This window comes from Apium graveolens, chromosome 1, assembly GCF_009905375.1.
Source record: "Apium graveolens cultivar Ventura chromosome 1, ASM990537v1, whole genome shotgun sequence".
Lineage (NCBI taxonomy): Eukaryota > Viridiplantae > Streptophyta > Magnoliopsida > Apiales > Apiaceae > Apium > Apium graveolens.
Window position 1 is genome coordinate 175693952 of NC_133647.1, and position 13457 is coordinate 175707408.

At 34.5% G+C, this 13457-nt stretch overlaps 1 protein-coding gene across 1 annotated transcript; it reads right to left on the reverse strand.

Annotated features, from left to right (window-relative positions):
* Nucleotides 1–7290: 7290 nt before the first annotated feature.
* LOC141671694 (receptor protein kinase-like protein ZAR1) lies at nucleotides 7291–10653 on the reverse strand. Its single transcript, XM_074478012.1, has 2 exons — nucleotides 8893–10653; nucleotides 7291–8380 (listed from the first exon to the last, which is right to left on the reverse strand). The coding sequence occupies exons 1-2, from the start codon at nucleotides 10418–10420 to the stop codon at nucleotides 7746–7748; spliced, it is 2163 nt and encodes a 720-aa protein (XP_074334113.1). The 5' UTR covers nucleotides 10421–10653; the 3' UTR covers nucleotides 7291–7745.
* Nucleotides 10654–13457: the final 2804 nt, after the last annotated feature.

A 13457-nucleotide genomic window follows, 5' to 3' on the forward strand; every position in this document is an offset into this window, starting at 1 on the left:
AACAACCATCAGAACATACCACATCTACACCTCAAACTTCTCAACCTCAACCTACTCAACCCTCCATCAGGACATATTTCAAACCATCACAGACACCTCAACCTTCACCATCAGCACATCCTGTGAGGCCTTCATCTTCCAAACCTAAGAGGACAAAGACTGTAACTCAGACACAACAGAAGAGAAGGAGGATTGTTCTGAGGGATGAGTCAGACAGTGATGAACAGGTTCCAGTATCAGAACCTGTTATTCTAGAAGCTGAGAAGGTCTCTTCTCAGAAGAATGTTGAAATTGGGAGTTCTAGGCCCCTAAAAAGGCTTAGAAAGCTAAATTCTGATGATGAAGCTCCCAAAGTCTCTAGTTCTGCAAAGAGACATAAAAAGTAAAGAGCCAGGAAGGCTGTCAGTGTATCATCACATTCTGAAGAAACTCTGGAAGAAGTAGCTAAGGAAGGGGATCAGGAATCTCTGATCCCAACAGAACCAATGGTTGATTTACTTCCTTTAGCACAACCAGAAACTACTCAAGATAGACTGCCTACTCCTCATGTGTCTCCTGTAAATGAACCAGTACATACTGAAGACCCAGGCACAAATGCTGAGATTGATATTCACAACCTGATTGTGCCTGAGGTTCTATACTTGGAAGCTCCACCAGCTCAAATCACTCCACCAACAACCCCAATTCTGGATACTGATTTTAATGAAGATATTCCTACTACACCTATTCTGAATCTGGATGATGAAAATCAGGTTTTAGGTGGGCATCAAGATTTGGATGTTGAACAGAACTTAGTTGGAGATCAGCACTTAGAGGATGATGTTGAAGCATCAATAGCCACTCATACTATTCTTTTATCAGAGGAAGGTGATGATGCTGATTCTATAAGTTCTGATGCTGATAATGATGAAGTTACTGGTGAAGCTGCTGCCAATTTAGATGCTGATGCAGCTGGTCCATCAGGACATGCACCTCAACAAACTGTTCATAAAGCTGATTTAGTCAAGAAGTTTGTTACAGGGGAAGCACCAGTACCTTGGAATGAAACTCCTAGAGGAAAGTAGTGGACTAAAGAATGGAACTCAGTTAGTTTTTCTGAAAAGATTCTTGCTGAGCATCTTGCAAAAGCTGATGAAATGCTAATACATGATGATTTCAAGACACAACTGAGAGTTACTGCATTGAGTACAAGACACCTTCAAGGTCAACACTCAATAACTCATGACAAGGTGAATAAAATTCAAGAAAATTTGATCCAGCAAGATATGAATCTGAAACTTGAAAAGAACAGATTTTTCAAGCCTACCTTTGACAGAATTGCCTACATTGAGAAAACCCAAGAGAAGCAACAGTCTCAGATTGATGAAATTTTGAAGAATCAAGCTTCTAATCAAAATCAACTCAATGAGATTCAATCCTCAGTGGAATTGCTTGTCTCTCTTCTTTTACCTGCTGATGCCAAAAAGGGGGAGAAAGTAATTAAGTCCAAATGCAAATCTATCAAGACACTGAAGGGAAAAGATGATGAAAAAGATGACGGGGGAAACTCTGGAATGGGTGGAGGTCATGGTCAAGGTAAAGGTCTTTCATCAAGTAGAACTAGAACTACAAGTCAAAGAACAAGTTCTGATACTGGGAGAAGAATAACTTTTGATACTGGTAAAAGGATAAGTTCTGATGAATATCTGGAACTTGATGAGAAGATTTCAAGACAGTTATTTCTGGAAAAAAATCCAGGAATGGACTTTGAGAGTATAAAGGAAGAAGAAGCTAGACTTAAGTTAGAAAAAGTCAACTCCAAATCTGAAGCTTCTGTTGTTGAAAAGAAACTTCCGAAGGCTAAAGGCATTGTGATAAAAGAAAGGATAAATCCTGAGGCAACTAAGGCCAAATCACAAATGGAGATAGATCCAAGGTCCAAGGGCAAAGAAAAAGTTGGTGAACCTGTAAAGGTTTATGTGTCTGTTATGGATGAAGAAATATCTGATGAAGATGCTAATCTTACTCTGATTGCAAGGAAGATTTCTCAAACAACCTCTGATATGGCTCAAGTTGTTCGGAGTCAAGATATAGTAAGTTCTGATATTACAATAAAGCAAGCAACCTCTGACATAGCTCAAGTTGGCTTGATATCAGAAGATAAGGAAAAGGAAACCTCTGACATTGATCATGTTAAACCTTCAAAGTTACTCCTACCAGGATTTACTAACGCTAAACAGACTCAACCTTTGAAGACTGCAACAAGTGGTTTTGAAGCAAGAGTTGTTACAGGAAAGGAAGCAAGAGATAAATCCGGATTGGGTAGTGCTGATGAAAGAAGAGTACAGATGATCCAACTTCCTTAAGTGAACCAGGTGTTGGAGCAACTCCTGAAAGATTGAATCAGCTTGAATCTGTATAGATGGTTTACCATACATTCTTGAAAGAACACATCTTGTTATATTTCATGACAGATGGAAGGGTATATCACATTAGGCAGAATGCTATACCACTAAAGTATTATGAGGAACTAGAACATGTTCTATTTTTACTTCAAGTGAAGAACATATTAACAGATAGTGCTGTAAATTATTTGAAGACTCAAATTCAGAGACAGAGGAAGCTTTATTCTGTAAAGTCTGACAGCACATACTGTCTCAAGTACAGAGATCACAAAGGTGATATTGTCGAGATGAAGCCTAACTCTGCTAAGATTATAACTACTTTTCTGGGTTATAAAGCTGTGGAATTCAATCTTGAGTCTGACAAGGCATATTTGATCAGACTAGATCAGGACATAAGAAAAGCTAGAATAAATGATCTCAGGGCTTCTATCTTTCAAATTGGTGAAGATACAGTTTAATTGAAGAATGCTAAAAGGAGGATGATTGATGAACTTAAATATGTTGAGAGATGTTTATTAAAGAACTATCTTAGAACAACTCCTGACATCAAAGAGATCAGTAATTGAAGTCAAGTCAAGATCTACAACTGCTCAAATTCTGATGTGTATACAGACTGAAGCTGTTATCAGAAGTTAAAGATGGTAAAGCTACAAGGACTGTAAGTTGTAGTTATCTAGTCAAATTCTCATGTATTTGTACTTAATATTTTTGACATCATCAAATATCAGTTAAACTTGTATATTATGCTAATTTACAAGTTGGGGGAGATTGTTAGATATATTTGATAAAGTCATGTCTAATATGATTTGTGTTTAGTTTTCAGATCTTACTTAAACAGGACAAATCAGTACTTAACTGGAAATCAGCACTTATACTGAAGTCAGAACTTAAGTTGTCAGAACTTAAGTTATCAGGAGATATTTAGCAGGAGATAATATCAGGACTTAAGGAGACTATCAGATAAGGAAGGCGGCTGATTGAAAGGAAAGAAGATCAAGACAAACGCAAGAAGAGATATGCATGAAGAAGGAATTCTATGAAGAATTGAATACTTGGAAGAAAAGATAACTAGTTGATATATTTTAGGAAGCAGAATTATATTCCATATCAATTAGCGATTATCTTGTAACTGTGTAGTATATAAACACAGATATAGGGTTTACACTATATGCGTTATCATTATCAAGAATAATATTCATTGTAACCCTAGCAGCTCTCGTGATAATTTGTTCATCACTGAGAGAGGACAGTTTTATATTGTAACAGAGTTTATTGTGTTGAATAAAATCTGTTTTCTGTTACTTAAGTTCTTATATTCGTTTTGATTGTGCTAAACACTGTATTCAACCCCCTTCTACAGTGTGTGTGACCTAACAGATTCATTTGTTTGTTGATTGATAATCTTGGATCTTTAACTGGTCTGCATTTTGTACTTTGAGTTTTACATCAAGATCTCCAGTTTGAACTATATAGAACAGACATCTCGATAAGTGTAATGACTTATCGAGATCTCTTAGTTCTCTACAAGTGTTTTGACTTATCGAAATATCTGAGTTCTCGAATGTGAAATTGACTTGTCGAGATCTATGAGTTTGAGTATGATCTTGACTTATCGAGATCTCTGAGTTCTCGAATAAACTTGGCTTGTCGAGGTCTCCGAGTCTTTGCATGTAGAATTAACTTGTCGATATCTCTAATCTTCGTATCTTCATTTTGACTTATCGATATCTCTGAGTTCTCTAATGCAGAAATGACTTTTTGATATCTTCAATATTCATATCTTCATTTTGCCTTGTCGATATCTCTGAGAATTCTCAATAAGTTGTTTCTTGACTTCTCGATAAGTCATTCTGGAGTTCTCGAATGACTTCTCTATAAGACTTAATATGTGACTTGTAGATTTCTTGACTTAAAATATTTTCCTCAAAACAGATTTATTCAACTCCAAGCTTCTTCATAATGTCTCTAAGGCATGATCTTCATGATCTTCTTACAAAGTTTATTCTTAGACTTGAGACTGTTTACAGAAAAACACTCTAGTCTAATATATTGACAATTTTACAGATTCAAGTAATATACTACAAAGTACAAACATATATTATCATACAACTTATTTAGTGATCTCAATTTAACTTAATCTTGTTATAGTACAAGCATGTATTGCAAAACAGTTTACTTCTGATTGTTATCAGATATAACTCCATAAGTAACAGATGTGGTTTTGGTGGAAAAGGTCGATATAAAATAAAAGACGTGTGTAGATTATACGAACATGAACGATGTTTATTTGAAAGGCCATCAACCTATTCTGAGCATTGATAAGCTCATTGACACAACGGCAAGATACTGGGTACTGAATTTCCTTGATGATAATTCTGATTACCATCAAATTGTCATGAATGCGGATGATATAACGAAAATTGCATTCATACTATCGAAGGGAAATTATGCATACAAAAAGATGTCATTAGGTTTTAGTCGTAGGGACACGGGGGCAACGTTTTAAAGGATGGTCAACAATTTTTTTAAAGAATACATCGTCGAAAATATGGAATATTACATGGATGATATGATCGTCAGATCCGTGTTCGAAGAACATGTTGAAAACCTCGAAGAATGCTTTGAGACTTTGACAAGAAGTAACATGAAGATCAATTTTGAAGAATGCTTTCAGACCTCAAGAAGAAGTAACATGAAAATCAATGTGAATAAATATACGCTTGTTGTTATAATCGGGAAGTTTATGGGATATAAAATTGGCGCACGAGGCATTGAAGCAAACTTGAAAAAAATTCAGGACATGAAAGCAAAAAAGTGTATAAGGGACCGTCAGAAGCTAATCGGCCGACTGGCAGCCTTCGAAGGTCTGCCTCTAAATCAATCGAGAAGCCATTCTTTACTATATTTAAAAGGTCTAAAAATTTTGAGTGGAAATACGAATAACATAAAATATTTAAAAAAGTCAAGAAGTATTTAATAAAGATTTTACTTCTTATAAGATCAGACCTGAATAAGACCGTACATCTAAATTTAGTTATATTTAGCATTTTTTTCACCAATTTATAATGAGTAAGAATCCAAAACAAAAATATAACCACAAAAAAATTATCACTTAAACTATCTTGTCACGCTTCTTCAACAATTTTAGTTAAAATATATTTTTTTACATTATATATATATATAACAACCTTTAGATGAAGTTATTATAATCCAACAAATTGCATTAATGCAATACTTTATATTCTCTATTCTTTTCAAACAGGTATCAGTTATTTGTAAAAAAATAGAAGTGTTTGTAGCAACGTATCAAATATGTACGTGACATTCGACTACTTACTAAATTCGATTTTATTTAAAGTATCAAGTTCAGATGACTCGTGACATGAGCATGGTGTATTCTAAATACACTTTGCAAATTTAAGATTTGGCTTGGTATCAAACAAACAAATAGAGCTCTTAGCTTTTGAGGAGAAAATAAGGAGCACATTTCACAATCTTTAAAACCAAAATACAACAAGAATCTAATTTTAGCCAACTCTAGATTATGACAGACATATGTTAACTTGTTTTTTCTAGTTTTATGATTGATGCATAACAAAAGTAGTCGATCTGAAATACCTTCACAAAAGTTAGACAACTTGGGATATAAACAAGACAGACACTAGCACCAACATACATGTTACTTATATTTACACACCCACAAGTAATTGTTTCTCAGATTTTGGTGCAGTTTCCTCGACATAATCGCACTTACAGCTTTAGAAGTGAACGAACAGTTTGTATTTTGTCAAGTGTGTTAAGATCAATACAATCTCGATCATAGCAATATGCTCTCAAGTAGTATAAGAACAATAGCTCTGCAAGATGAACTATCTATTTTTATAGCATGGAACCTGTTGGCTTAAAGAAAACTGTTCCTAGAGTTGGGAGTTTTCGACAAGAAGACTATGGAACTCGAAGGACTTTCTTAAGGAGCTATCCACTTCACTGGGGAGGGGAAGATAGTATAAGCAAAGAACTGGAAAAGACTACGCCAAATGTGACCAGAGGATCACACGAAGTAAAGGAACCCCTGAAGAAGATAATTGTATCGATCTTTAACTGGGGAGAAAAGAGGATCGTAATCTTCAGGAGGTACAAGGATAAGTTCACTGTTTGTGTAATATCTTGTCTCCCTGCTGGTTTTAGACCTCCTGCTATGATTTCAGCCAGATAATTTTTCAAGAGGTCTGTGTAATCAGTTCTATTCAAGAGACTGTTTTACTTTCTTTCTTAACTCAGCAAGTCAAGAAAATTTCTGAAATTATTTATCCTGCCATACAAGTCAAAATCAGGAAAGCCAGTCGACAACTTGGTAATATGCTGCGATGTCCCAAGCACAGACTATACACATGAATATAGATTATCACGAACGAATTACTATAAGAAAGTTGCTCCTCTGTTCTACAGAGTTTGCGAAAGCTATAATCTGTTATATTATCTACATGAACTATTTAAGAGTCAAGATCATTTCTGTACAATCACAAGACAGGTTATATAAACTCAAGATGACAATATGCATAAGGTTACACTTCTACTTGCAGAGAAAGTACAGGGTCCTACGGTTTGAATATAAGAACTATTAGTCTATTATTCATACAGATGCAAAATGTTTTCAGGAGTTAAGGAACATTTAGCATGTTACACCTGAATCTTATGCTGCTCTTATCTAGTAAAATTATTAAGTTTTTGTCAAATTTCTGTATTCACTTTGGGTAATGTATAAATGATTGATGTGAAATAAGTTTCTTGTTATTGGTATGTTTCATATGAGGATGAGAGTAATAGTCTAATTGTCTGCAGGCGAGACTTGAGAGTGACAGACATGGATAATTAAATAAGATACCACTAAAATACAGACTCTAACTTAACAAATTGAAGTACTCTGATTACAACCCATACTTCTCTGAGTTTTCAGATTTGTAGCTATATATTTGGCAAAAGTTTCTTATGATAGTAGAAACTGAAATATTACACATAAAAAGCAAAACAACTAAGAAACTGGTATGTGAACATTTTTTTATGAAAGAAGAAAAATATATAAATTACAAATGTAGCCAAGTTGCTAATTACTTCGGCGAAACTAAAGAATGAATTTATGAGCAGATACTTATGATAACTCTTTGTAAACCCTTAAACTGCAGTACCTTTTGGAGAGAACGGCAGATTTTAGATATCTGGAATGTTGAAAAATAACAGGAATGACTGACATGAAACACAAAGTCCTCCATATTCACTGCAGACCAATGGATGGCCTGTCCAAAACCTTAAAAACGCAGAAGCTCCTGAATGATAATGTTCAAAATGAACCAGCTATTTTTATTATCCAATTCTCTCCAGGTTTTCGGAGACTGTCTTCATTCTTGGCCGACTTTCAGGCTCTACATCGGTGCATGCAAGAGCTATATGAAACACTGCCAGCACTTCCTTCTTGGCACGAACTTCCTGAAGCAACAGCGGATCTACCATATCTGACAGTGGGGTTTCTTCTTCAAAACCCTTTCTAACCCATCTCACTAGATCTAGAATCTCAGTTGAAGTTGATGCGGCTGGGGAAATATCTGGAGATTTCCCTGTTAGCAATTCAAGCAAGATTACACCAAACGAGTACACGTCCCATTTTTGCGTAGGTCTGCTACCAGAGATCCGAGCCTCTGGTGCCCGGTAGTTATTGGCTCTCTCTGGTTGGACTGAGTTCAAGTAAGGAAGGGCTCCACCAATAAATCCCCCAGAGGAAGAGGGATTGTTGCCTGTTATATTAATTAGTCGGTTAAGCCCAAAATCGGATATGAATGGTTGCAAATCATGGTCCAGGAGAATATTGGAAGGTTTGATATCTCCATGTACGAATTTTCTTGGACTACATTCATGTAGGTAGGCCAACCCCCTGGCGGTTCCTTTTGCTATTCCTAACCTGATTGACCAAGAGAGGCTTGATGGTTGATGACCTGTACGTCCTGTGGACAGGCATAAACTCTTGTCAGTTTCAAGTTCTGGTAGTTGTGAAAGTAATGACGTAGAGATAAATACAGTATGTCCTTCAGATTTTGCAGTGAGATCATCTCCACTCAGATAACCAGGTCAAACAGTTTATTACAAGTTTGTTTTTAGAAGATCTTCTAATGCATATTAATTAAAATGATCTCTTTTTTAACACGCCTTCCCACCCCCTAAATCTGAAATTAAAAGTTTAGCTTTACTGTGATTACAGTGTAGGATTAGCCTTCAGCAACCATGCTATAAATGGTTAATTATTCATACTAGCGCCCACGTTTGTTAAATTCCTACTTACCTAGCATCGCTTCTTAAACTACATAATAATCTACTGGCAACAATCAGATCAATCTTGTAAACTGTAATGGCTACAGGCAGTAGCTACTAAACATAAAAAATAAGAAAGAAATTGAAATGTGGCTGATTTAAAATGAGAAGTTCTATATTTGAATAAACAGATTGAAGAGCAACTTACCACGAAGAGCAGATATGAGATTGCCGTTGGAAATGAAATCACTAATAAGAAGCTTCTCATCAGGAGCCCAATAGTAAGCTCTCAACTTAACAACATTAGGGTGCTTAACCCTCCCAATAGCCTGAATCTCCGATACAAATTCTTTATACCTCTGTTCACCGCCTTCTCCAAGCCTCCTCACCGCCACAGGCACCCCATTACCAAGCACAACCTTATACACAATTCCCAACCCACTCTTCCCCAACACATAAGCAGATGCCCTCAACAACTCATCCAACTCAAAATTAAAGCCTTTATCAATTGCCACTAGGTCCCCTTCCCCACCACCAACACCACTTCCACTACCTCCCCCACCTTTCTCTGAATTCACCTCGGAATCATTACCCGAAAATCCACCAATACAAGGAAAAACACACAAATGACCTTTCTCATTCGAACCAAACTTCCTTTTCCCAGTGCAGCTACAACTATTAGACTCCTTCTTTTTCCAATACACATAAACAACCACCAATCCAATAAACGCAACTCCAGCAGCATCCGCAACCGAAATCAAAATGATCAAACCAGGCTTAAGTCCTTTCTTGGAATCCTTCTTATCACTCCCCGGAGACAAACTCTGAACCCCGGAAGAAGAATCAGTACTATTACCGCGACAGGACTTCTGTAAAGGGAATCCACACAAAAGCGGATTATTTAAAAAAGCTGTCGGACCCTGATTAGCAAAAGACCCGGTCTGAGGAATCTCGCCACTCAACTGATTATGCCTGAGGTCAAAACTCACAGTCAACGGCAAATCACCCATAGACTTAGGTAACTTACCAGAAAATTCATTAAAAGACATATTTAATGTGCCTGATAACGACTTTAATTCCCCTATATCTTCCGGGATTGATCCATTCAGCGAATTAGACGACAAATCAAGCTGAACTAAATTAGCTAACTCCGGAAACACACCTACAGGGATCTCACCAGAAAATTTATTCTCCGCTAGGATCAACCTCTGTAACTGTCTACAATTCTTAAGATCCTTAGGAATCGAACTCGAAAGCGAATTATTCGAAAGATCAAGGTTTTGTAAGCGCGGTAAATTACACATTGCAGTAGGTAAAGAGCCGGATAAATTATTACTATATAAAAATATGCTATGTAGTGATGAGGCATTGAAGAGCTGAGCTGGAATTGAGCCGTGAAAATTGTTACCGTGAAGATTAAGACGCCGGAGATAAGTGAGAGCTCCGAGCTCTGATGGAATGTAGCCACGGAGATGCTTGCCGGAAATAGCTATGGCGACGACACGTGGACCGGATGTGTTGGTTATGTTTGAGCATGAAATGCCGGACCAGTGACATGGGTCGGCGTCGTTTTGGTTCCAGTCGGAGAAGACGGTGTCGCCGGACTCGACCGCGGATTTTAGAGAGAGGAGAGAGAGACCGTCGGAGGAGAGGGAGTGTGTGGGGAGAAAATGATGGTTAGTGTAGATAATTAAGAGAGATGAAAATATTAGGACAGAGTTGTTAAGGTTGATCATTGTAATAATGTGATGTAATGTAACAAAGTTAATTAAATTTAAGGTTGTTTATGTTTTTGTATTTTGTTGTTGTTAAGTACATACATAGAGATGGAGATGTAGTATATATATCTATGTTGGTGTTTGGGGTGGCGGAGAAACGGTGGAGAAGGTGACGGTGGGGAGGGAGAGAGAGAGAGAGAGAGAGAGAGAGAGAGAGAGAGGTTATAATTTTTAGAATTTATGAGATGAGACAAGGCCCAAGGGTGGGAGAGTGTGAGTTTGTAATTTTCATATATTTGATGAGATGGGGTCCACGTACCTGCATGACAGAGATAATAGAAGTAGAAGGAAAGCAATAGGTGGCTTTTATCATTTTTATTTAATCATCATTTAATAATATTTTTATGAGTTTGGGTGATTAGATTAATGTTGCAACGAATAATTATTGGTGTTTTTTAATTGATTTTCTAATTTTCATAGGTTAACTTTATTAAACGTATAATTTATACTAGTGGATAAAAGTACTTTACTGTTTGGGATATTAACGGTGATGTTAAGTGTGACGCTTTCACGTGTCAGCCCCTTTTTACTTGGGAGTATTGTGTTCAAGTTGGAGGTTTTGTAAGAGAAACATTGGTATTGTATTTGCAAAGTCTTGCGTCTTACATATATCATCAGTGTTCTTCAAAAAAACTATGTGAGACATATTTGGAAAAATTAGAAACGAGGGTGACCGAATTATTATTAAAATTTAAAACTAATCGGATTCGTATACCGGGGTTTAATCTTAATTCAAATTTTCTTACAACATCCGGAGTAAACAAGCAAAAACCCTTGAAAAAGTAGACATCGATTCTTGATACTAAGAACTGGGTATCATTGGCTTGCAAATTTGGATTGTAAGACAAGGCTCCCTGTTTTGTTAGGAAACCGAATAACATAATGTTTTATAAGAAAAAAAATCGATTTGTAGTATTTTTAATAGCATCTCTAATAAATGTACCCTTTAAAGTGTCAAACATGTCCAATTTATCATAAATATTATTTATTTATTTATATCACATTTAGCATTTTTCAAGCCCCATAGTTGACATCCATGTAAGGTGTCTAGATGATCCACGCGAATTTATATATTATAAATTGTTCGATAACCCTTTCCTACGGTTTGGTATCCATATTTTGGCTCGGATATAATTTTTAACTTTAATTTGACTCAGTGGACTATCTATTTTTAGGTTTGGTATCCATATTAGATTTATAAAAGATTCATATATTTATTATGACTCATTTTAATTATAGAAACTTTGTAACATAATTATAAATATGAATTGTGTTACTTATGATAAGTTTTTAATATAAATTTGAAGTAAACTTTAAATTTTGACAGATCTATTTATAGAAATAATCTCATAAAATATATAACATACAAATAACTTATTTAAGGAAAGTAGTTCTTATATAAATTTATCATAATATGTAGATACAATACACTTATTATATAGATAACTTAATCTTTCAGAATTATATTATTCAATTTTAATTATAAATTTATTTATTTAGTTTATTAAATAATTTTTGAAATACCCGTGTGCAAAGCACGGGCTATAATCGAAGGGATTAGTCGGAACAAAAATCGCATATAATTTATAAATAATTTATAAATATTAATGAAATATATAATTTATAAATATTTATTATGAAATACCCGTGTGCAAAGCACGGGCTATAAACTAGTAAATAATATAAAAAGTTATATATAACATAATTGATATGGATAATTGATACTTTCAATACAAACTAGCATGATAACCCGTGCAAAACACGAGTTTCATTTAAATCATATAATTTGACAGTTTTGAAATTGATAACTTGTAATTTTTTCAATATCATATGTTATTATTTTTGAAATATTATACGTTATTAATGTGATATATATGGATAAACATATATTTTTTTAAAAAGTGATACTAAGTTGAGCTTATTATATAAATTTCATATGTAATCATAACAATATAATCTAATTTAAGAATTTTTTAGGAATTTTATATAAAATTAAAAAGGTGTAACATAGAAAGATAAAATAATACAAATTTTCAAAAACATATATTTGAGTAAGTAGACTAACATGTGTGGATGTGTATGTAAGTGCTCAAATTAGAGTTAAGAACTAACCATATATTCTTATTTTTTATAAATATATTTAATCATAATAATAATACATGTAAATTTAATATACACTTCACTTTCATGCTTATGCACCCACCATATTTTACACAATTTTTTGCAACAGTGATGTTATCATTACATATTCTCTGTTTGTACATCATCAACGTCATTATCGTTCTTGATACATATACTAGGTCATTCCTTCGTATCCTTAAATCGACCATCAATCCAGCATTCCAGCAACTACTTACGAACAAATTTATCTCTGAATTTCAGTTTCATTCCCAACCACACCTCTGTAAACTCATTCATTTCATTTTTCATACAGGCACAATAGTTATGAGTTTATAAAACCCAAATAATTGTTATTTTTATATCATTTACCATCGACAACACCATAAACAATACCTCTAAACTCAAAATTTTAGATCTTGAAAATTGTGATAATTTGTATTTTAAATTTTGTTTATTTGGGTTCAGATTTTAGTTATTTTTGCCATTTTGGTAGTGTTGATGTGGTTTTATTAAATATTTTTAGTGATTTCAGTGTGGTTTTTTGATAATTTTTGTATTGCTGCGTGGCAGGCGGTTTTACATTTATAGTGATATTGGGGATATGTCGCTAGAGGTGATGATATTGGTACATTGGTAAAAAAGGATTCAAGAATATATTACTCAACTTATATGTAAATAATATCATATATTATGTATATTATAATGTATATTTTTTTTCCTAAAACTCTATAGTTGATTATATATATATGCATATTTTATAGTCTTACATTAAAAATTTATTTATAGTAACATAAAATTTTAAAAATTAATGCATACAATTAATTAGTTATATTTAGAATCTGGCTTTTTAAGTACATTCTATTAGGTAATGAAT